General features: G+C 35.8%; 4 protein-coding genes across 5 annotated transcripts; 2 read left to right on the top strand and 2 right to left on the bottom strand.

Moving 5' to 3' along the window:
- Nucleotides 1–2,907: 2,907 nt before the first annotated feature.
- Nucleotides 2,908–8,270, bottom strand: LOC109188836 (BTB/POZ domain-containing protein At3g49900). Its single transcript, XM_019339472.1, has 4 exons — nt 7,850–8,270; nt 7,678–7,747; nt 4,752–5,255; nt 2,908–3,708 (listed from the first exon to the last, which is right to left on the bottom strand). The coding sequence occupies exons 1-4, from the start codon at nt 8,065–8,067 to the stop codon at nt 2,908–2,910; spliced, it is 1,593 nt and encodes a 530-aa protein (XP_019195017.1). The 5' UTR covers nt 8,068–8,270.
- Nucleotides 8,271–15,958: 7,688 nt separating this feature from the next.
- On the top strand, nt 15,959–16,655 carry LOC109189239 (60S ribosomal protein L26-1). Its single transcript, XM_019340051.1, has one exon. It carries the CDS (start codon nt 16,044–16,046, stop codon nt 16,482–16,484), a length of 441 nt encoding a protein of 146 aa, XP_019195596.1. The 5' UTR covers nt 15,959–16,043; the 3' UTR covers nt 16,485–16,655.
- A 271-nt stretch (nt 16,656–16,926) lies between these two features.
- On the bottom strand, nt 16,927–19,521 carry LOC109189238 (mitochondrial outer membrane protein porin 2-like). The gene is made up of 6 exons (XM_019340049.1): nt 19,268–19,521; nt 19,099–19,166; nt 17,932–18,042; nt 17,758–17,844; nt 17,455–17,663; nt 16,927–17,370 (listed from the first exon to the last, which is right to left on the bottom strand). The coding sequence occupies exons 1-6, from the start codon at nt 19,314–19,316 to the stop codon at nt 17,064–17,066; spliced, it is 831 nt and encodes a 276-aa protein (XP_019195594.1). The 5' UTR covers nt 19,317–19,521; the 3' UTR covers nt 16,927–17,063.
- A 2,126-nt stretch (nt 19,522–21,647) lies between these two features.
- LOC109189172 (BTB/POZ and TAZ domain-containing protein 4-like) lies at nt 21,648–23,938 on the top strand. 2 transcript variants are annotated; one of them, XM_019339951.1, is made up of 6 exons: nt 21,648–22,004; nt 22,081–22,344; nt 22,418–22,551; nt 22,641–22,947; nt 23,024–23,375; nt 23,471–23,510. In XM_019339951.1, the coding sequence occupies exons 2-6, from the start codon at nt 22,105–22,107 to the stop codon at nt 23,500–23,502; spliced, it is 1,065 nt and encodes a 354-aa protein (XP_019195496.1). In that variant the 5' UTR covers nt 21,648–22,004; nt 22,081–22,104; the 3' UTR covers nt 23,503–23,510. The 2 variants fall into 2 exon arrangements, with proteins under 2 accessions (XP_019195496.1, XP_019195495.1); XM_019339950.1 differs by lacking the exon at nt 23,471–23,510 and adding an exon at nt 23,566–23,938 and having other exon boundaries at nt 21,657–22,004; nt 23,024–23,337.

The following is a 23,938-nucleotide window of genomic DNA, read 5'->3' as shown; positions in this document are numbered from 1 at the left end:
TATATATTATATGCTTAATATATTTATGTGTGAATCGATTACTTTATGATGAGCTATAATTTTGCATGAATTTAGATATGATACTAAATTAAAAGATGTACCTCGTCTTTTTTAAAAATTTTAAGATATAATAATTACATTGTATGTTTATTATTTATATATAGAATAACTTATCACAAGTAGACTCAATCATCTTTTAAAAGGTAGTAAAGGTTTAATATAAAGTAAAAGCATATATAACTTTAATTTGCTGAGCAAAAGAAAGATTTAAAGTAATGAGAAGTTGCAATCAGATCTGAGAAGCCAAGCCATTTTCCTGGCTGGACCTGTTTTCAAAAGACATAAAATGGTTTCTGCCTTTGAGGCCCACCACCGTGACCGATTCTCATTGGCCAAGTCCCCAAAATGGGGCAAATTATGCCCTGGACCCGTGTCCACATTGAATTGTGGACACGGGCCCAGAACGACGTCGTTTTTAAAAAAAAACGCGTCATTTAGTTTTTTTAAAAAAAATTCGCGCGCGTTTTGCCGTTAACGGTGTTATTTTTTTTTTTGATTATGAATGTACAGTTATGCCGTTATGAATGTACAGTTATGCCGTTATGAATATACAGTTATGCAATTATGAAATTATGAACACAGAGCTCTAACATTATGAACTTACAATTATGAACATATATAGTGATAAAATTATGACCATGGAGCTTTAAAATTGTGAATATAGAGCTTCGAAGATTATGAATGTACAGTTATGGAGTTATGAATGTACAGTTATAGAGTTATGAATCTACAGTTATGGAGTTATGAATCTACAGTTATGAGATTATGAATCTACAGTATGGAATTATGAATGTACAGTTATTGATCAAATTATGAACAAAGAGCTCTAACATTATGAACTTACAATTATGAACATATAGTGATAAAATTATGAACATAGAGCTCTAAAATTGTGAACATAGAGCTTCGAAAATTATGAATGTACAATTATGGAGTTATGAATGTACAGTTATGGAGTTATGAATGTACATTTATGGAGTTATGAATGTACAGTTATAGAGTTATGAACGTACAATTATGGAGTTATGAATGTATAGTTATTAACATATAGTAATAAAATTATGAACATATACTCTTACAATGAAGTGGTCTGAAATTAAAAAAAAAAAAAAAAAAAAAAAAAAAAAGGTAACAGTGCCGTTTCTTGTCCAGCAAGCATGCTGGACACGGGTCCAACGCATAACGATTGCCAAAATGGACCTGCATTTTCCGGCCATGAGATTACAATTGAATCGTGTTTGTCCCCAACATAGTTCAACGGATCAATGTACAAACATTTGAGCATGTAAATGATACGATATTTAAGTTTAAACTCTAACTCCATTACAAAAGTTAGCCTCATTTTTTCTCCCTCTTATTTTTCAGGTAACCTAAAAAGAATTGATAAAATCTCCAATTGGTGGAGATGCTATGATCTAATTAAGGTAATGTCTAAATTAAAGTAGCAATTTAATGACGACACTGTTACTGCCGACAGGAACAAGGAATCAACCTGTGTGCTACACAATTGTTCATCAAATCATTTCAATGTCGGTTTACTATATATTTTGTTGCATCAATTCATTTCAGTATTGATGGGTTGCTATGGAGTGTTACTCCGGGAATAATTATGGTAACATTATTATTGATCTTGTGATCTAATAATTAATTAAGGGACTGATTAATATAAATCCGTAGCAGAGTTACCAAAATTGCAAAAGAATGCTTGATAATGATCAAATTGCTTTGTTTTAGAAGTAATATAATTGCTTGTCCGGCCTTTTTCTCACCCCTTCAAGGATTTTATACACTTACACTAGTCATCACATTCCTAAAAATCTAAAATACAAATTTGACAAATCAATATATTTTCATAAATAATACCTAATTTCCTTAATCATTAAACTTTCTTAGATTCAATTTTCATACCATATATGCCCGAAATGTCAAGATGCCTTGCATTCCACGTCATCTTATCTTGGGCCGGCTGAAGGTCCATGCATACAGGAAGGCTTAGCCCACAGTTCTGTGGATCACGGTCCAAAACGACATTATTGAATTTATTATGAGTTAGAATAATGTACATTATGAATTAGAATAATGTGTTTTTTTTTTTTATGTTAGAATAATATTCTTTATGTGTTAACCCAACATGGTAGTTCAAGTGACAAATGAGCTCTCTTTTGGGATAACCCGGGTTTGATTCCCTTTGGGCCAACTCCTGTGCCTCTCGGAGCGAATGGAGATTAGTCGTAAAAACCAATGATTGAAGTATTTGAGTATTTTTATTTTTTAATATTGTTTTGAAACTATGACTTATGAATTATTATTATTTCATTTATTTGGAAGTTTTATTTGATTAAATGTTGAAAACAGCCTCATTAAAATTGTCAAACTACAAGTCTGCCACTATTTTGTTGGCACCTGCCTAGATTCCGCCAAGGCGCTAGGCACTGCGCGGGCGCCCAACTAGCGTCTAACACCTACTGCTCGCAACAATGGTTAGAATAATATACATAATGTGTTAGAATAATGAAGCTTCTGGGGTAAGATAACGTACTTTATGAATTATAAAAATGTATATTGTTGTGGGTCACGTAAAAAAAATAAATTACATAAAACGACATCATTTTTAGACCGTGATCTACATAATTGTGTAGACCACGGTCTACGCAATAACTATTGACAGGTACAATATGTGTTTTATTTCATTTGAACCATAGGTCAGGAAAAAAAAATTACGATTAATTTGGTTGGCTAGCTAATTAATGTTTAGTTTAATTCAATTAATTGTAATTTAGAAAACGTTGGAATAACCAAAAAAGTAAAATTCATTAGGGAATTAATTTAAAAAAAAAAGAAGAGATTTTACACTTTCTTTATGACGAGAATGTCTACGTTTCCGTCCTCATCTACCTCTTTCGCTTTCCCGGCTTTCCCTCCGTCCAATTTTCCGGCGGGTTCCTCTGGCTTCTTCTTTGATATTCTAAATGTGCTTATCAGTCCTCTAATAAACCTCCCCGGAAGATTGTATTTTGCGGCTCCCGGAATCTCATCCTGCGACCATTCAGAGGAAGAAGAAGCCGCCATATTCGATCTATCTTTGCCTGAAAGAATCCGAAAACTAGAAGAACAAACTCGTTCTCTCTCCGCCTTATCAATATTATTACTCTCAGAACTAAGCCGGAAACTTCCAGAAGAAACCGAGCCTCTTTCTCCCTTGCCGATCTTGTTCAGAGAGCCTGCAGCAAGGCGACAGCTGGCGGAGCGACAAGAATCCGTCTTGACGACGTCGTTCGGTTCCGCCAGAAACTTTCTCATGTCGCTCAGCTCCTTCTCCAAGCTCTGGATGCGTGAGACGGTGGCGTGCATGGCTTCCTTGAGTTGAGCCGACTGGCGAAGAGCCGCGTCGCGCTCCAGGACTGCGCCGAGGGTCATTGATGATGATGAGCTTTTGCTCCTGTTTTCGTGAAGATTATGGTGGCCGGCGGCTGAAACGATGGAGCGCCGCGTGTTGTGCTGCTCAACGAACATGGCTTGGACCACAAAGCGTAATGGCATCCTTGGGTTCTGAACTGCATGCATGACAACCTTTGGAGAGAGCATGGCGCAGTTGACGTTGTTGCAGATTCCCATTTTCTGTTCTTCTGTCATCTTCCCATTGTATTCCTGCAAGACATGACAGCCAACTTGAATTCATGAATAAAACTAAATCCACAAAACACCATAAGACACTAAATCAACCTAGTTACCTAGGTGACTAAAAAGGCTAATAGGCCGCTATTGCTAAATGTCAAATAGGGATGGCAACGGGGCGGGGCGGGGCGGGGGTGGAGAGTATACTCCCCGTCCCCGTCCCCGCGACCCCGTCCCCATCTCCGTTCCCGTCCCCGTCCCCGTTCCCGACGGGGAATTGAAAATATTTCCCATCCCCATCCCCACGGGGAATTAGCCGGGGACAGTGATTCTCCATTCCCCATTAACTCCTAGTCAAAATGTTAAATTTTTAATTTTTGTTAATAAAAAATTTAAAATCTAAGTCTTAGTTTCAAAACTAAAATACTAACTCTACAAATAAATAAAATACTAACAATATACTATTTATATTTATATATGCAATGAAGTATATACAGTAGCAATAGTGCAACTTATATAAACAGTAACAACATTAACTATATACTCCGTATATATATATTCATTACATATATAAATATATATAGTATTCTATTAGTATTATATATATATATATATATATATATATATATATATATATATATATATATATTATTCGGGGACGGGGCAAGGCGGGGACGGGTATCCCCGTCCCCGTAGGGAATTACACATATTCCCCGTCTCCGTCCCCGATCCCCAAAAATTTTCCCCATCCCCGTCTCTTTCGGGGCAGGGATCAGGGATCCCCATTGGGGATGGGGCACATTGCCATCCTTAATGTCAAATTTGTAATCTATAATCACTTGGTTGGGTTTGTTGGGCGAAATTTCTCAACCTATGGATCAGCCCTACAAGATTTGTGGATATGGTAAATCACGTGACTCAGAAGACAAATGTCTAGTGCATGCCTACCAAGAGTCCATCATATTGGGTGTGACTTTCACACTGCGGTTACTAAGTCTCTGATTTGCCCATAATTTACCACTCAAAAATCAACTGAACTGGTTGTACAGATTTAATATTTCTAATCTTTATGTTACCTTAAGATAGAGGTCAACAAGCTTGTAAAGCAAGTCATGGCTGGAACTCAACCGTTGATTCATGGACTCGAGAATTACTAAAAACTCCTTGGGTTTCAACTCTTTAATGTCGTCCATGCAACTCGTAACGCCGTGATCTTCATCCATTACCCATAACGCTTCAATACATCTGCTTGCAAGACACGCCGTCGTTTCGGACACCGGGAGCAACGACAGGGAAGACCGCAGCAAAATCAGCGTGTATTCAGGTTTAATCGCGACGGCGCGGCGGAAGTAATTTTCTGCTTTTGTTACCAGGCCCTCTCCGCAGGTCATCTCCATCAGCTCAGCGGCGGTTCGGAGTGCCGCGACGTTGAACGGCGTTATGACCAAGTCACCATCGTAACAGAACTCGACTAGCATGGTGAAGGTTTCGGACGTTATCTTTAACGGCGGAGGGAGGGTTAATTCTGACACTTTCTTCAGCTGCCGTTTCAGGTACCTGCTCCTAGTCGTCAACGGCTCCTGTGGAAAATTAAAGGAAATACAATTAATGCCCACGACTTTTACATTAATTGCGCAAAAGTACACTGATTTTCCTCAGGGGGTTGGGTAAGCATTAAGTGCCATACCACTTAATTTTTATTTTATTAAGATCAAATTAAAGGGATGAAATTTACACCCAATTAGAAATTAGAAATTTAGGCATGCCAATTAAAGAGATATTAGTTCAAAATTATTAGATTAATTACCGAAATGGTCCCTTGACTATAGCGAAATTATCAATTTGATCGTTGACTATTTTTTTGACCAATTAAGTCCCTCAAGTTTAAAAATTTTAACCTATTTGGTCCTCCGTTTGTTTGACCGTTAGTCAACCGTTAACTTGGGACCAAATTGGTAATTTGCTATAGTCAAGGGACCATTTTGGTAATTAACTTTAAGGGTGGACAATTTTGTTCAGTTTTCTCGAACCGAACTGTACCAAACTAGTTAGATTCGTAATATACCGAACAACCGAACGGTAATATATTCTTGTATACCGAACGGTTCGGTAAAAACTCGAACCGAACTGAATTTGTTCGGTAAAAATCGAACCGAATACTGTTTGAATTGTGGATTGCTATTTTATTATATATTAGACTTTAGATATGGACTATGTAAACACCATAACACATAATATAGAACTTTTGATAACAAACCATAAAGAAATCAAATAAAACATTTACGAGATACCCGTGAGAATATGAGCTGAAAGGCAGAGCAAGCAGTAAGGGACTTGGATTTACTTTTTATTTATTTATTATTATTATTATTATATTTTTTAAAAAATAATCAAACGGTATTCGGTTCAGTTCAATTTTTTACCGAACAATTCGGATCGGTTTATTATCGAACCGTTCGGTATACAAGAATCCAATACCGAACCAAATTAGTTCAGTTCGGTTTGGTACGGTTCAGTTCGAAAAAACTAAATCGAATTGCCCACCCCTAAAGTTAATTACCAAAATGGTCCCTTGACTATAGCGAAATTACCAATTTGGTCCCAAATGAACGGTTGACTAACGGTCAAACAAACGGAGGACCAAATTGGTTAAGTTTTTAAAGTTGAGGGACTTAATTAGTTAAAAAAAAAAATAGTCAAGGACCAAATTGGTAATTTCGCTATAATCAAGGGACCATTTCGGTAATTAACTTAAATTATTAAATACAGGACAATCTCAATCAAGTTAGTAATCACAAAGTTTTAAGTTTGACTCTACCATTAATGTCTATTGATTTTATTGGTTTAAGTCAGTCGAGCTTCTTGTGATCTTTTAAGAGTTAGGGTACGGTCAAAAGACGAATTTCACCTAAACGGGCTTTCTCGAAAATCAATAGTATTAAATATTTATCTTTTGTCACAAAATAGATACGAACAAAATAGTTATGAATCAATAGGTCGAGCCCGTATGGATAGTTCAGTTGGTCACATGGTGAAGTTTGAGAACATGACCTGTGATCGAAACTCACCAGAGATAGTGTGGGAGGAACCTAGGGGGCTCGGTGTGGGAGCCATTAGGGTTGGAGATTCAAACAATGAATCAATAGGTTGATATGAATATATGAATTTAGTATCTTGTTTAATACTTGATGATTAAGAAGTGCATGCATGTCATTGACATTTGTCAGCAAATAAGTTAGAAATCTTATCAATTTGCTACCTTGGACGACCAATAACAACCTAATAGATTAATTAGCTAATTTGGTTGTTTGCTGACCTATTTAATGTTTGATGGAGATGTAGCAACTGCTTATAGTATTTTGGTCAATGCTTAACAACTCTCTGTTCCCTTCCAAATGGAAAAATAAAAAATAAAAAGAATCATGGAAAATAGTTAATTCCTCTTTTGGAGGAGGCAAGGGGAGATGCCGTAGGAAAAAGGTAATCAATGGGGGAGTGGCCGGTACCACGGACTAAAGTCCGATAACAATTTAAAATTTTTGACTATTATTTAAGGTGTGTATTGAGTAAATTCTATCTATTCGACCATATTTTGTGGCATAACAATTCAATTTTAACATAATAACTTAATGTAATTATTATGAATGAGGACGTGTTTTAACTTTTTAGTGAAATAGAATCATGTTAAAAAAAAATGTGACAAACTAGAGTAGCTACATAAATTTTAAGGTACAATAGCCACATTCCTAGAGGTCTAAGCTAAATCGGTCCTATAAGTCCTCCTGCGTCAGAATTCAGAAATAAATGAGACGAGATATACTTGGTTTTTTTTATTAATAAATAAACATTTGAGGAGTTAAACTGAAACTGTTTTCTATTTTTGAAATACAACATTTTTATTCAAAATAAACACAAAATTTGATTTTAATTCAAGCAAATCATCGAAACTAGTGCAAAATAGTTCAGAAATTTGTATGCCGCAATTAAAATCGATCAGCGTACCTTATGCAAATGGAAACGCGAATTTTGAACGTATATCACCACATCCGTTTCACGTCCGGCGGCTCGGCGCCTTTTCATTTCAGTTACAGAAACACAGATGTAAACATACATCTATACATCCATAGAGCTGAGATATATAAATATGGAGATAGAGACAGTATTGAAAAATTACCAGGAATTAACGCAGGAAAGGAGAGGAGTCGCCGGAGAAGGGGACGACGGAAGCTCAGGAGAGAGAGCAGAGAGGGAAGAGGCGGAGTCTTCGCAGTATATTCTATCTTCGTCTTCTTCCTCGTAGATAGTCTCCACAAACCCTAGCTCATCGCCGCCGCCGCGTTTTGCCGTTTCCTTGGCCGCCATACGGCCTAAAACCTTTGCTTCCTGCTGCATCGATCAAGTTATTCGATCTCCAGTGGAAGCTAGACAGTGTTTGTGTGCTGGTAGTACAGTGAGGATCGATCGGATAATGGTATACAGTGTAACGTACGCCGTGTATGTTCGCTTAGGGTTCAATAAATAGGGAGAAATAACTGTAGCAGGTTACAATCTGGTGGACTGTATTAAATTGCATTCCCCTTTCATGTGATGATTCATAAATACATACCATCGAGTAAAGAGAAAGGGATTAGCCCGTACTGATTTAGCTTAATGGTTCAGTAAATTCTTTGTGCGTATCGATATTTCGCCCTTTCTGATTAGTTATTAAGTCATCGGAATTGAGGATTCAATCTTTTGGAAGAAGAGAAAGGGATTAATTAGAATTAAAAGAGATTCAATGAATGATGAAAATGGTATAGATTTTTAGGTAGGATAGTTGAGTTGGGGTTTGACATTTTGATTTATTACTTAAACTGTTAAACATCTTGCTTGTAATTTGAGAGTAAATTTTGAACATCAAATCTATTAACAAGAAAATGTCAAAAGGGCTCCACACACGGACATGTAGTCAATAATATTTGGAATAAGGTTCAAATTGGCCACTGAACGTAACCTGAGAATGCAATTAGGCCACTGAATGAAAAACAAGTGCAATTAGGCCACTGAACACTCAAAAAATGTGCAATTTCACCTGATAGCAGGTTACCCTCAATTTTAGCAGGTTATCTGCTTACGTGGCAGCTGAGTTGGCATTTTTAATAAATTTTAATTAATTTTTAATAAATTTTAATAATAACTTTTTATTTAAAAAAAAATTAAAAAATAAAAACGACTTTATTTTATTTTTTATTTAATTTTTTCCAATTTTTTTATAAAATTTATTATTAAAATTAATTATTAAAAATTATTTAAAAATTATTAAAAATACCAACTAAGCTGCCACGTAAGCAGGTAACCTGCTAAAATTGATGGTAACCTGTTATCCGGTGAAATTGCATACGTTTGGAGAGTTCAGTGGTCTAATTGCACATTTTTGGAGTGTTCAATGGCCTAATTGCACTTTTTTTTCGTTCAGTGACCTAATTGCATTTTCAGGTTACGTTCAGTGGCCAATTTGAACCTTATTCCATAATATTAAAACTGGACAAGTAACCTTGCTTGCTGGTAGGTCCAAAAGAAAAATGATATACAAACTATTACGTGTGGTAATTTAATTAATAAAAGTGAAAAAGACTCACTCTTCTTTCTATATGAATCAGAACATGTTACGTAAATAAGGAGTGAAAATGTGATAGAAATTAAGAGTATGTGTACTTGGTCCAAAAATATATGTACACCAAACTTCATCAAACCCAAACCAATTTCTGATGAACTATATTATGATTAGTTGTTAGCTTGGTCAAACAATTAATCAATTGTTGACTTAATGGACAATGCCACAGTACACAATTCATGATTTGTCAAGTGATGATGATTTTTCTCACCGGCAGGTGTGGCAATATAATGGAAGGTTTTCTAAATGTACGTTCTACATGGATTAAATGATAGTTACTACTCTACTTTATGAAATCGACCAATATAATACGCCTGTTCCTCTACGGACTACGAATGAGTATATATAAGAGTATTTTTTTTTGGGTATTTAATAGGTTTAGTTAACTCAAATACGTATGTAAATGTCACAAAAACATTAATAATAAGTAGTTGTGTATTGCTTCAATATTATTATATTGTCTACAAAACGCTAAATTATATTCATTGCCCCAAGAGTTCCTACCCCTGACCCGATATGATGGTGGATGGATAAATTATAACGACTCACCGTGTTCTTAGGTGGAATTAAGGATATGCTAGTGTCTGGTGTCTACAATAAACCTACCATATTGGATGTAACTCTTACACTATAGTTGCCAAGTCTCGATCTTGCATCCTAAGTGTACATATTGCACAACCAAATTCATTGTATAGTTATCTGTCTATGATGTAGTAGAGTAAAAATACAATTAGTGAAGGTTAGATCTCCATTTATATGCATTGAATTTCTATTTAATACTTGAAATCCCGTAAATATATGAATAGTTCTAAAATACTCATCCTATCACATTTTACTTGTTATGTTTACTATTCATTGATCAAATTAATTCTTTTTTACTTTGCTTATTTTCTTTAATATTTTTTTTTGTGTGTTTAATAGTACTTTTTTTAATGTGATTTCTGAATATATAAATTTTATATATTGATACTAAACTTAACATTATGAAAAAATTGAATTAAAAATATTCTAAGTTAAGCCTCGTTAACTAAACTAGATACATAAAATGAGATGGATGAATTAATAACTAATCATAAGGTAGTAGACTTCATGCCTCTCTTTACTGTTATGATATTTGTCGTGATGTCTTGCATGCATTTAAGGTATGTTTGAAAACTTAAAAAATATTTTTCAGAAAATGATTTCTTTAATTTTATGATGTTTGGATGAATGTCAAAGAAATATATTTTTTCTATTTGGGTGAAAGTTAAAACTTTTTTTTTTTTTTGTTTGGTTCATTTTCTTGAAAATGAACATATTATTTGTTATAATAATAATAATAATAATAATAATAATAATAATAATAATAATAATCATCATCATCATCATCATCATCATCATCATCATCATCATCATCATCATCATCATCATCATATATAGTGATGGTGATGGTGTGATGCGGTTGTGTTGTGGTAGTGGTGGAGATGATGGTGGTTATGTTGGTGTTGGTGTTGGTATTGGTGGTAGTGGTGGTGGCGGTGTTGATGGTACTAGGGGTGGGCACTTCGGTTCGGTTTATCAGAACCGAACCGATCCGGTCTGAACCGAACCGAACCGATCCGGTCTGAACCGAACCGAATTAGTAATAGAAAATCGAACGGTTCGGGATTTTGTAACCCGAACGGTTTAGTACCGAACAGAACCGAAACCGAACGGAAACCGAACGGTTTGACAAAAACCGAACCGAACCGAATACTATATAATTTTTTTAATAAATAATAATAATAATAATAATAATAATAATAAAATTAATAATAATAACAACAACAACAATAATAATAATAATAATAATAATAATAATAATAATAATAATAATAATAATAATAAAGAAGTAAATCCAAGTTCCTCGATGACTGCTCCGCTGTTCAGTTCTCATTCTTACTGCTACCGAACCTTACATTTTTTATTTGATTTCTTTATAACTTGTTTTCTACATTGCACTTTTGTTGTTTGTCGCAATTGTTCTTTACCTCACAATTATATCTAACTTGAGTTATATTTACAATATTCAGTATTTTCCTTAGTTTCATGTTTTTCTATAAAATTAATGTGCTTTACAGTCATTCTAATTTTGATTTTCAGTGCACTATAATTATTTTCTAGTATTGAAATATATTTCGAGTGCACTAGCAATGATAGATTGTGTCCAAAAATTAACTATATAGTAATTGACACTAGTTCTTTTAATATCAACTATACAGATAGATGATTATTCATCTTATCAATAAAAATATTCCAACTGAAGAGTCGGTTGTGCAAAAACGTTAACTGATGATTGGTAATTAGTACTTAGTATTGTGTTTGAACTTTGGATTGCTATTTTGTTATATAATGTTTAGAGTTTGAATCTGGATTATGTGAATATGTATTGTTTGGTAGTATGTTCGAAAAATTAGAAAATGTTGAAATTTGGGGAGCTTAAACCGAACCGAATTAAATCCGAACCGAAGCCGAACCGAACCTTAATGTTAAACCGAATGGTTTAACTTTTTTAAAACCGAAAAACCGAAACCGAAACCGAAAAAACCGAACCAAAACCCGAAACGCCCACCCCTAGCTAGATGGTAGTGTGGTAGTGGTGTGGAGTTATTGTTGGTGGTGGTAGTGGTGTTGTGTTGTTGGTGGTGGTAGTAGTGTGTTGTTGTTGTTGTTGGTGGTGGTGGTAGTGGTGTGGTGTTGGTGTTGCAAGTGGTAGTGGTGTGGTGTGGTGTGGTATTGTTGTTGTTGGTGGTGTGTTGTGTTGTGGTGTTGTTGGTGGTGGTGGTGGTCGTTGTCATCGTCGTCGTCGTGTAGTAGTGGTGGTGGTGATGCTGATGCTGTGGTGTTGTGGTGGTGGTGATGTTGTGATGTTGTGGTGGTAGTTGTCGTCATGTGGTAATGGTGGTGATGTCATGGTAGTGATGACGATGCTGTGATTGTGTGATGGTGTGATGGTGTGGTGGTGGTGGTGATGATGTGGTTGTGTTGTGGTGTGGTGGCGGTGATTGTAGTGGTGGTAATAATAATAATTCAAAAACTAACTTAAAAAAAAAAAAGAGGGAATAGAGATGGAAAATAAAGAATTCGAAAAATGTCTTCCTACTAAAAACTAGGAAGACATTTTTTTTGCCAAATTAAACATTTTTCCGTTGAGCATAATGAATATTTTCCTTTGACTTCATTTTTCTTAAGTACCAAAACACTGGAAAATGACTTCCGAAAGTCATTTTTTAGGTTTCTAAACGGACACTTAGGGTGCATTCGGAAACTCGGAAAATGATTTCTGGAAATCATTTTCCAGGTTTCCGGTCTTTGGCTAGAGGAGAAAAATGGAAATCAATAGAAAATAGGGGTGTGGTTAATGAAAAATAGAGGGGATTTTCTGGAAATGACTTTCCTTTTTTTATTTTTGGGGAAGTTATTTTTCCGTTTGCAGTAGTAGAGCAGCCAATCACCCGTCGCCGTCACCGTCGCCACCACCACCAACCACCCACCCACCCACCACCACCATCATTGTATATTTTAAATATTTAAAATTAAAAATAATTATGCTTATTTTTCAGAAAATGAACCACACACACTAAGATAGTTTTATGAAATGCAACCAAACATTGAAAAGTAAAATGTTTTATGAAAAATGACCATAAGTCATTTTTATACTTTCCAAACACACCCTTAATGTATGATACATGAACTTTGATATACGTTAATTTTTAGTATATATATCACATATTCATTTTACAATTTGTATAGATTCATAAATTATGTTGCAGATTTATTATATGTAATTCATATTCATTTTTACTGTAGTGTTAGTTTTTTTTTTAATTTTTAATTTTATTTTTTTTACCAAGATCCATAAAATAATTTGCCCATAAAACATGCCTACAGCTGAAAGGCTTCCAGATTTGGGCTAGTGTTTGGGACGTTCCATCTGATTTATTCATTTAGCTATGGACATACTAAACTGGCCTTGTATCATGAATATGGCAAATTATATCATGCACCGCGCGTCTTTTTTTTTTTTTTTTTTTAAATCAAAATAAACAGTATTTGTTTTCCGCCGTTTCGCACCTTTTTGCAAAAAGTAACCTTGCTCTTCAGTGTCATTTTGTACACACTGCAGTTTCAGTTCAACACAACTACAATTTCATTTCGATATAACTATAGTTTCATTTCATATTTATAGACTCAAATATGTGAAAATGTTATTTAATTTTATTTTATATACACTATAGTTTCATTAAAACACAACTACATGATCATTTTGATATAATTACAACTTCATTGTACAATATACACTCAAATATATGAAATGTTATTCAGTTTCATTTTATATACACTGCAGTTTCATTTCACTATAACTACAGTATCATTCTAATATAATTGCAGTGTCAGTTTAGATATACTGTAGTATCAGTTGGTGTTCAATACACCAAACAAGCGGACTCCGTTAACTATAACGGCGGGCCGTTTCTTTACTTAAAGAAACGACGCCGTTTTTTACCGCGGTGCACGTGCACCGCGGTTTATGATATAACGACCCCATGAATATCATAAAAGTCTAGGCTATTCCTATTGCTAAGGGAATATTCAATGAAATTCTATTCCGTGGCATATAAAATGAATCAAATTGTTGGAAAAACATATTTCATCGAATGTTGTTTTTGATTCATGGGTTTACACATTAAAAATGAAAATCAAAATCATAGTTAAAACACAACTATGAAATTTGATTAATATTTCAATTAAAAATATCATTTCCTAATTAAAAACGTGTATCATTTCATCATATTGGTAATCTAATTTTTATGTTTGGAGTATTGCTTTTAGATTTTTGTTTTGATTTTTTTTGTTCATATTGGTGCTTTAGATGTCATTATATTAACATCAATTGTCTTAATTTTTATTTTTTGTATTTTAAAACATATATTCCCATTATAAGGTCATACATAACCAAACATCAATATTAGTAATCATTCTAATTACACAATACTACAGAACATGCAAAATACTTTCACCAAAATCCCTTGTGCGAACAAAACACACCCTTACTCTATTTTTAATCTTCTTGTAAACCAAACGCTCCTTTAGTATAAGGAAACATCAATTATAATGGTCCAAAACGACAGACACTATAGTGTATCTAAACTGACACTGTCTCACATATACTTTTATTATATACGTAGTATTTTTATTATATTATCAAATGGAACTGCAACTGGATAACAATTTCACATATTTGAGTGTATATTGTCTTGCAAAATTGTAGTATCTGTTCAAACATACTTTCTCAACCTAATGAAGCACACCTCCCACATGGAAGATGTCACTACATGCCATATGAGCACAAGGTTCTTGGCCAGCAAAATTGTAGTTATATCAAAATGATATTGTAATTGTGTTGAAATGAAACTGCAGTGCATATTTGATGCCATTGCCACAGCTCTAAGATCACAGAACGTTATGCTGGAACCGTGCCCACCTTACAAGGTGCGCACAGTTCCAGATTCATAATTTCTATACTACATATTCATAATTTTTAAACTGTAGATTCATATTCTATACCGTAGATTCATAATTTATATACAATACCAAGTGGCTTGTGGTCCATTGGTATTGGATTGCTCCCCTATGTGAGAGGTCTAGGTTTCGAGCCTCGTTATAGGCGTAGTTTGTATGTGTATCCCCCTTCCTTTGTAATAATTAAAAAAAAAAATTATATACAGTAGATTCATAATTTCTAATAGTTATCAAATTATGAACATATAGTTCTGTGATTTGTGAATATAGAGTTCAACAATTGGGAGTATCGAAAATTATGAACATATAGCTCTATCAGATGCGCGATTGCGAAGAGAAAAACGCCCTTAACGACAAGTGAAAAACAAATTTTTTTAATTAAATAAATTATAAATATACAATATAAAAATTATGAATCTGGAAACGTGCCCACCTTACCGTTTTCACAGCATAATTTGCCCACGTTTCCACAACATAATTTTCCAAGATCACATCTATTTGGAGTAGAATCCAGTTAGAAAAGGAAATCCAATTGCCCACTCATCTCACAATCGTTATACCGTGCATCAGGGCACACATAGCATTGTGCATCCCGCGCCTCCCAAAACGACGTCGTTTTGTTAAGTTGTTAAAAAAAATTCCATGTTTTGGATGCACATAAACTCATAACAGAGTACACATAACTAATATAATACATAATACACATAAACTCATAACACAATACACATAAACTTTTAACTGAATACACATAATGAGTTTGGTTAACATAATACACATAAACTCATAACACAATACACATAAAATTTTAACTGAATACACATAATGAAGTTTGGTCTATTCGAGACGGAGTGACATCAGCATAAAACGAGTGCATTTTGTGTCTGGACGCACATTGCTATGTGCGCACCATGATATAAATTGCCCTCATCCCATATGCAAAATTCAGGCATCACATCCTGATAGCCCAATTTCTCAGCCCATAAAGAAAGCCCAATTTCCCAAGCTCTTTTCTTTGCCCTAGGGCCTAGACCCAGCAAACTTCACCCCTCTCTAAGGAAAACCTCTACGGCGCTACAAATATCATAACCCTAGCTCCATTTTTGCTACTAACAGCGCAGCAGCAGCAATTGGAGACGAGAGGAGAGAGCGGTAGAGAGAAGGATCGGCGTCGAAGATGAAGTACAATCCCCGAGTGTCGTCCTCCCGCCGCAAGAGCAGGAAGGCTCACTTCACGGCCCCGTCTAGCGCGCGGCGCGTGATTATGAGCGCGCCCTTGTCCGGCGACATGCGCTCCAAGTACAACGTGAGGTCGATGCCGGTGAGGAAAGACGACGAGGTTCAGGTGGTGCGCGGGACCTACAAGGGCCGCGAGGGCAAGGTCGTCCAGGTCTACCGTAAGAAATGGGTCATCCACATCGAGCGCATTACCCGCGAGAAGGTTAACGGATCCACCGTCAACGTCGGCATCCACCCCTCCAAGGTCGTTATCACCAAGCTCCGCCTCGACAAGGACCGCAAGTCCCTGCTCGAACGCAAGGCTAAGGGCCGCGCCGCCGCCGACAAGGAGAAGGGCACCAAGTTCACAACTGAGGATATCATGCAAACAGTCGATTGATTTTGAGGTTGTTATATTTCCTGCTACTTTTTATCCATTGTTCAATCAGTGAGGATTAGTGTTACTTTTTGAATATCTGCACCTTTAAATTTTGGCTATAATCTATTGCTTATTTCCTGGATTTATGCACTCATCAGTTAACATTATCATCATAATATGTCTACCATTTTTATCTTTATGTTGTGCCCAATGCTCATTGCTGATTAGTACTAGTAGTAGCAAATTGATTTCTTTGAAAAGATAGATATCTTTGGATCTGATTGTGAACAACAAACAAATGGGTTTTTTTTTTTTTTTTATGAATCTTCTGAATTTAATCGTAGTTTGTACTCTTTCTAGTGTTCTTGAGATCTTAGATTTTGATGGTTTGAGGTTCTTATGTTGCCGTGGTTTGCCGTGGTTTATGAGTATCTTTTCTACACTGAATAGTGAATAGGCTTAATTTTAACTCTGGGAAAATTAAGTGAAATAACTCAGAAAACTAACACTCCACTCAATGGCAAGTGTTATTCGGTATTGCTACCCCAAGGAAAAGAATGTTCCTTCCAAGTTCCAATTAAGAATCCAAAAACAGAAATCTCAAGGCAAGAGGGCAAGGGCAACACCAAACCTGGGAGTCTTGTCCAAGGCCTTGGTGTCGAATTCACTTGAAATGGTCAAAACCGATTTTGCAATCACCGTATGCTGCAATACAGCTCCGAGTCTTCCATGGTTGTTGAGCTTCAGTTTCACATTTGTAAGGTGATCAACAGCACACGAGCCACCAACTGTGAATGTGTTCTCGTTGGAGGAGAGCTTTCTACTGATCTCTCCCACAGCAGCGGTCTTCTTCTTCGCATCCAGATGGTGCATAAATGATGCCATTATTGTATCACCCTTGTCACTCCTTTAGTAAGAGCGCACTGAATGTTAGAAACCGAATCTTTCTTTTCCAGAACTGACGCAATTGATGGCTTAGTTATGGACTTACAAGATTATTGCAGCACAAGAATGCGGTCTTGTGAGACTGATGCCAGCAGTATACTTTGTTAATTTACCTGAAGCAGTTTCATAGCTTGCCTCAGCACCCAAAGCAAAGGTTGGAGTGCCAAGGGTGACTGAAAGATCAACTATGGGTGAGTGTTTAAGAGCCACTACTGTACTCAAGGTTGCATGATGGTGGAAATACTGAACCTCCAGCTGCATAAGACAAAACAAAGAACAAGGGCCTTAGTTTACTGGTTTGAAAGAAGGAGAAAACAAAGAGCAAGGCTTCATAACTGAGCTTTTTCACCTTGCCAGTATTGTAATCAGGAAACTTCAGAGAGGCAATGGTCTTTGTTGATGGAACAATGTCGGTGAACGTCAAAGTTGTTGAAATCTGCAACAAAAGAATGGATGAGGAAAAAGTTTCACGAAAACAAACACATTTCTTAAATTAAATAATAACAATGCCTTGGTCACCCACATTTGATTCTGTATCAACTTTGGCATCAGCCAAAATGTTCATATATTTGTATTGCACTGATACATCTCCAGTTGAACGTGGTCCTTTCTTCACTGCAGTAGATGTAAGGGCCTAAATTACAAACGAGGAGTGTGAACCAATGCTCTTGCATATCTGACACTAGAATAGATAATGAGATGACTTGATCTTGTAGCATAAAAATTTGCAAGCGTCTCAAAGCACTGATGAAGAATAAATACTTATTTCGTTCTCAAATTACCCAGGCAAATAAAAAGAAGATATAGGAATTAAGTTAAAATGAGAATGATTTACTCATTCTCTGGTATGGTACATTATAATCTACATGGTCAAAGCAATTCATTAGTTCCAAGAGTATTTAAAGAATATATGGCTTCTGGTAAAGGTTCTTCAAGCAAAATGAGCTACAGATTTGGTCATTTTATCAATTTATTCTAGTGCTTGCTCATTCTTTGCAGCCTCCTAAAAGTGCCTTCCTTCACAAATCACAATGACTAGACAGTAATATACAGAACTTATTCTTAGCAGCCTCCTAAAAGTGCTGTCCTTCACAATGACTAGACACTAATATACAGAACTTATGTGGACACGCTTATACATTTTACGATTGATGGCTTCCAACCTTCTGTATCGCCACTAAGTCCATACCATTCCTAACATCATAGTTTGAAAATGTGTTATCCTACTCTTGTAGGAAAGAACCAAATGATCTTTTGTTTAGCATTGAAGTCAAAAAAAAATCTCGGGAGCTTCATCTAAAAGTACCTTCAAATAATATTATCAATAAATCTAAACAAGTCTTGAATGTCCACAGAGGATATAAATACCACTAATATAATGCAACACATTGAAAATTTGAAATGGATGTGCACACACATTAGCAGGGAAAAGAAAAACAACAATGGCATTATATTCCTTAAGACCATACGTGTAAATTCACCCCTTAAAAGGAAGAAATGAGCTATGCATTAACCAATATAGCTAAATCCAGACTCCATTATCAAATCAAAGCATATATGCATTTAAAGCTTCTAAGTAAAGTCTAAAGCAATAGTATCCAAAACCTAACCACTATAATTCAAAAATTGGAAACAAAAACTACAACTAGAGCGAAAAAAAATCCAGAACGGAAACGTAAAGGAATCATACCACTCCGGTGTCACTGTAAGTCGACACAGATAACTTGTGATCGGAGATATATCCCCTGGTTAGCAGATCTACATGTATTATGTATAGAATACGAAAACCGCAATCAAATTACAGAAAGCGTGCGCATATAAATACGACGTATAAGAAAAGTGGATTGAGAGCAATTTACCTTTGGCCTTTTTGCCAATATCAGAGAAGAGACCGGGCCCCGGACTCATTTTCCGATGTCAATTGCGGATGCACAGAGAGAGAAAGAGAGAGAGGAGACGTGAAGCGATTGGGCGATGTCGAACTGTGATACTGGAATTGATCGATGAAGCAGAAGAGAAATTCGCCTTAATTCACTTTGTTTTTTTAAATAGTGACCACGAATCGGAGAAGAGCCAGGAACATGACTGAAGTGCTTGTTTGGCTTTTGGAAATTATTACATTATTATTATTATTTTACTCCGTATAAAATATAAAATTCTAATAAGTTTATATAAAAAAATAGTATCCAACTACTATGTAATGTGATCAGTGTTATCATTCAAAATGGGTGAGTGTTTAAAAAAATAGTAAATAATGAATTAATCTTTCTTCTTGAGCTGGTTGAAGGGTACAAGTATGGGATCGGAGGTGTGGATGTGAAAACGGACAGTCGAATTGTTTTTAATGTTATTAGATTGCCATCTTTTAATTCTGCCTTTGGTTTCATAGTTGATGATGTTAAGAATTTAGCAGTGGAAATTGATGATGTTAAATTCTGTTGTGTTAAGCGATCTGCGAATTGCGTCACCCACTCTGCTGCTAGGGAGGCCTTTTCTGAGTCATGTTGCGGGGGTGATTAGATTCTCCTCCATCTTTCCTTGTAAACGTTCTTACTTGTGATTTAATGAATTAACCTTTCAACTTCTTCTTCTTCAAAAAAAAAAATAGTAAATAATTAATATTTATATAAAAATATTTACGAATACATTTTTATATTTAATTTTCCTCACACGTTCTGTGTACTGTGTTTTTTTTGTAGTATCTGTTCATATACTTTCTCACAAAGAGCCAATCACGCCTCCACTGAGGCTCGAATTCACAACCTTCCAAATGGAAGTCCAACCCGGATACCATTAGACCACATAGTCCTGGTACTGTGTTTTTATTTATTTATTTATTTATTTATTTTTGTCTTCTGTTTATGTACAATCTAAATTTCTAGGAGATATCTATAGACATAAAAAGAATACGACAAATAATATTTTTGATAGATATCTTTTATAATTCTCAATTATCAATTTAATTGAAATTATTTAGTCGATTTATGCAATTGACAAAAATAAATTTGAAATGTCTGAAATATAATCTCTTTGAATATTCAATCAAAATGTATCCCCTTTTCTCCATGGTTTTTTTTTGACAGTTTAAACTAGATTAATTTGGTAAATTGAAAATTTTGGAGCTTGTTATTGCATTGCCAAACTTGATTGTTATTTCTTGTTGGACTATCTCATTATCTAGTCATTATTATTATTATTATTTTCAAAATTTAAGTGTTGTGTATAAAAGTTTGCTGCAACAACAAAATAAAAAAAAAAAAAAAATAGAGGAAGGTAGATGATGTCTCTTCACCATTAGTTGTCATTATATTGTTACTAAAACACACATCTCATTGCCAATATTCTTTCAAGAGAGTTAATACCATTGATGTCATTCGACTATACTGATTTTGTCACGTTTAGTTCTAAATTTTTTAATTGACCATCATTGTTCCTTTGACTTTCAAATCATTATCATCCGCAGTTCAAGTTTACAACGTAACTCACAGTCCTTCACCTATCAAATTTTAACCACCCATAATTCTTCCCGGAGGACCACGACTGATTAAATTTTAAAAGTTGAAGGACCATGGGTAGTAAATTTGTAGCATTGATGATAACAATTTGAAAAGCAGAAGGATGTCAATTTGAAAGTTTAGGACTAAACGTGACAAAATCACTATACTCGGAGGATCTCATATGACATTAACTCTTCGTTGAAATTATTCATAGCTTTACTCATTTCTTGTCACATAAGGGTTCTTTGATGTATACATGGGATGAAATCTTTGAGTAATTAATAAATGTTAGTCCAATTTTTAACGTGAAGTTAAGGTTCATATCCTAATAAGTATAGCATCAATAATACTCAAAGTGATAACCACACCTCCATATGCTGGCAGGTATGGAGAGGAATCACTGATACTGTAACTGATAATCAAACCTCCATATGTTGGTAGATATCATTGTATCAAAAATAAAAAAAAAAATAAAAAAAAAATCATCAATAAACGATAAAAACAGTACAGTGTAACAGTGTAAGCAAAAAGATAACATAAATATCTCCACATGAATAGACAACCTAGATGGAAGATCACCGCACATTTTTAATAATAATTTGCGATTTTACATAAACAACGGCCATTATCAACCGATCGAGCTCGAGAGATCCGACAAAGATACAGATCATTCGAATTTTTATTTTTTAATTTTTTAATTTTTTTTTTTGTTTTTTTGCGTACGTTGTTGTATACGTCGTAGCTGTTTCCTCTTTCCACGATTCTCAGCCGTTGTTGTATGCGTATATAACTCAATCATTGGTGCGTTTCTCATTCTCTCTCTCAGCGAGCCCTCTCTCTCTATTCAACCGGAATTGTTACACGAGAAATAGAGATCACATTGTTTCTGCTGTGTTAATGCTGAGAGAGAGGGGGTTTGGAGGCTTTTTATTCAAAGATTGGTTGTTTTTGAGGTAGTTTTGAAGGTCGTGTCTGGAATACCATACTGTAGAAAACATCTGATTAGTTTGCAGAGAGAAGAGATCATATATATAGAATTGAATGAAACTTTTTGATCTTCCCTTGTCCCGTATTCCTCCCAAACATCATTGGATTTAAGGTAATAATAATGCCGTCTATTTAATTTATTTCTAATGTGTTTGGTTTAACAGAAATTAAACAAATTTAATTTGCAGAAATTTTAGGATCATATCGGAAAGATGGGCAAGCTTTCGGATTTGAATCATGCGACATTTTTGCCGATTCCACCTCCCCTGCCTCATCCGTACGCAGAACAAACCTTTATTCATTATAGGAGCAGACCAACGAGGAAACACTGCCGCACCTTCTCCTCGTCGTCGAACCGCCGGATGGATCTTCTTTTCGATGAAGGATATCGAGCCGATGTCGCCATTAGCACGGATGACGGCGCTATTATCTATGCACACGCTAGTATTCTCGTAAGTTGTTTGTTTATTCATTCGATTTCTCCGGTACGCTGCTGCAGATCCTTAATTGTAATCATATATACAGGGTGTGTCTTCGCCGGTTATGAAAACGATGTTGAGAAAACCGAGACGCATGCGTGGCGATCGGATTGCAATCTCGATCCATGGAGTTCCGTCCGAGGCTGTCTCCATTTTTGTTCGCTTTTTGTATTCTTCCTGGTAATCATTCATTCTCTGTATAAATATAGGTTGAATCAAATGATAGACGATGTTTATTGAGGTTTCCGATATGATTATGGTGGATTCAGCTACGAGGAAGACAAACTGAGGGAACACATCCTTAGTTTACTGGTGCTGTCGCATTCGTACGCGATTCCTCAGCTAAAGCGCGAATGCGAACGGCTGCTGGAGGACGGAATGATGACGGTGGAGAACGTAATCGACGTGTTTCAGCTAGCGTTACTCTGCGACGCGCCCCGCCTCAGCCTTATGAGCCACCGTTTCATCCTCAGGAACATCAAGCCCGTTTCCCTCACCCAAGGCTGGATCGCCATGAGGAACAGCCACCCCGTCCTCGAAAAACATCTCGTGGAATCCGTAATCGACGAAACTTTTGTAAGTACATACTAAAACTTTAAATTTCACAATTATGTTTTGTTTTTTGCTGAAAGTTGAATTGTTTTGGTTGCAGAGGCAGAAGGAGAAGGCGAGGAAGATGGAGGAGAGGAGCAACTACCTGCAACTGTACGAGGCGATGGAGGCTCTGGTGCACATATATAAAGAAGGGTGTCGGACGATTGGTCCGCTTGATAAGAGCTTGAAGGAGGATCAGGAAACGTGCAAGTACGGCGCGTGTAAGGGGCTGGAATCGCTCATCCGCCACTTCGCCGCCTGTAAAATGAGAGTCCCCGGCGGCTGCATCCGCTGCAAGCGGATGTGGCAAGTCTTCGAGCTGCACTCTCGCCTTTGCGCTGATTCTGACAATTGTAAGGTTCCCTTGTGCAGGTATACTAATGCTACCTCATATCATTATCTAAACATATCTCATATGATTTATCTTTGAGGGTGGAGCACATGTTTGCGACTATGGTTCATGTGTTGCTTGGAACACACCCCAGACGTGAGGGACGTATTGAGCCTCGCAATCCAACTATCAGCTTAGGCTTTTAGTTGAAATGGAGCACATGTTTTAATTATCTTGGTAATGTGCATTGTTATATACATTTATTTCAGGAATTTTAAGGAGAAGATGAGGAAGCAGAATAAGAAGGATGAGATGAAGTGGAAAATACTAGTGAGAAAGATTGTAAGGTCTAAGAGCATCTCAGGAGCTCCATTTTTCTCCGTTGAATCAACATAAAACCTAAGCTTTGAGTCTTCTTCTTTGTACACTACATTGTCATCATATTTGTAACCCGCGCCTACCCATTCAAGATTAACGTAATATTTTTGATGTTGTCTTGGCATTCTCTTCATCAGCATGCCCACCCTCCATTCTAGCCTTCATCATTGTCCTAATCCTTGAAAGTTTTATCCATGACCTTTTTGTATGTCATGTTATAAAGGCTATATTATACCTTTTTGGATAAAAATATCTTTGTTATTA

This window comes from Ipomoea nil, unplaced genomic scaffold, assembly GCF_001879475.1.
Source record: "Ipomoea nil cultivar Tokyo-kokei standard unplaced genomic scaffold, Asagao_1.1 scaffold1509, whole genome shotgun sequence".
In the NCBI taxonomy this organism is placed as follows: Eukaryota; Viridiplantae; Streptophyta; class Magnoliopsida; order Solanales; family Convolvulaceae; genus Ipomoea; species Ipomoea nil.
The sequence above is the reverse complement of the archived record's forward strand: the minus strand, read 5'-3'. Positions and strand labels throughout refer to the sequence as shown.

What these genes read in the sequence shown, in the direction of transcription:
- LOC109189172 (XM_019339950.1), top strand. Translation starts at nt 22,105, where the DNA reads ATGGGCAAGCTTTCGGATTTGAATCATGCGACATTTTTGCCGATTCCA. An exon ending in CGCTTTTTGTATTCTTCCTG is followed by an intron (nt 22,552 to 22,640) that starts GTAATCATTCAT and finishes TGGTGGATTCAG; the next exon opens with CTACGAGGAAGACAAACTGA. An exon ending in TGTAAGGTTCCCTTGTGCAG is followed by an intron (nt 23,338 to 23,565) that starts GTATACTAATGC and finishes CATTTATTTCAG; the next exon opens with GAATTTTAAGGAGAAGATGA.
- LOC109188836 (XM_019339472.1), bottom strand. Translation starts at nt 8,067, where the DNA reads ATGCAGCAGGAAGCAAAGGTTTTAGGCCGTATGGCGGCCAAGGAAACG. An exon ending in CGCGTTTCCATTTGCATAAG is followed by an intron (nt 5,256 to 7,677) that starts GTACGCTGATCG and finishes AATTTTCCACAG; the next exon opens with GAGCCGTTGACGACTAGGAG. An exon ending in TTGTTGACCTCTATCTTAAG is followed by an intron (nt 3,709 to 4,751) that starts GTAACATAAAGA and finishes CATGTCTTGCAG; the next exon opens with GAATACAATGGGAAGATGAC.
- LOC109189239 (XM_019340051.1), top strand. Translation starts at nt 16,044, where the DNA reads ATGAAGTACAATCCCCGAGTGTCGTCCTCCCGCCGCAAGAGCAGGAAG.
- LOC109189238 (XM_019340049.1), bottom strand. Translation starts at nt 19,316, where the DNA reads ATGAGTCCGGGGCCCGGTCTCTTCTCTGATATTGGCAAAAAGGCCAAA. An exon ending in AAGTTGATACAGAATCAAAT is followed by an intron (nt 17,845 to 17,931) that starts GTGGGTGACCAA and finishes CTTTTGTTGCAG; the next exon opens with ATTTCAACAACTTTGACGTT. An exon ending in TCTTGTGCTGCAATAATCTT is followed by an intron (nt 17,371 to 17,454) that starts GTAAGTCCATAA and finishes CTCTTACTAAAG; the next exon opens with GAGTGACAAGGGTGATACAA.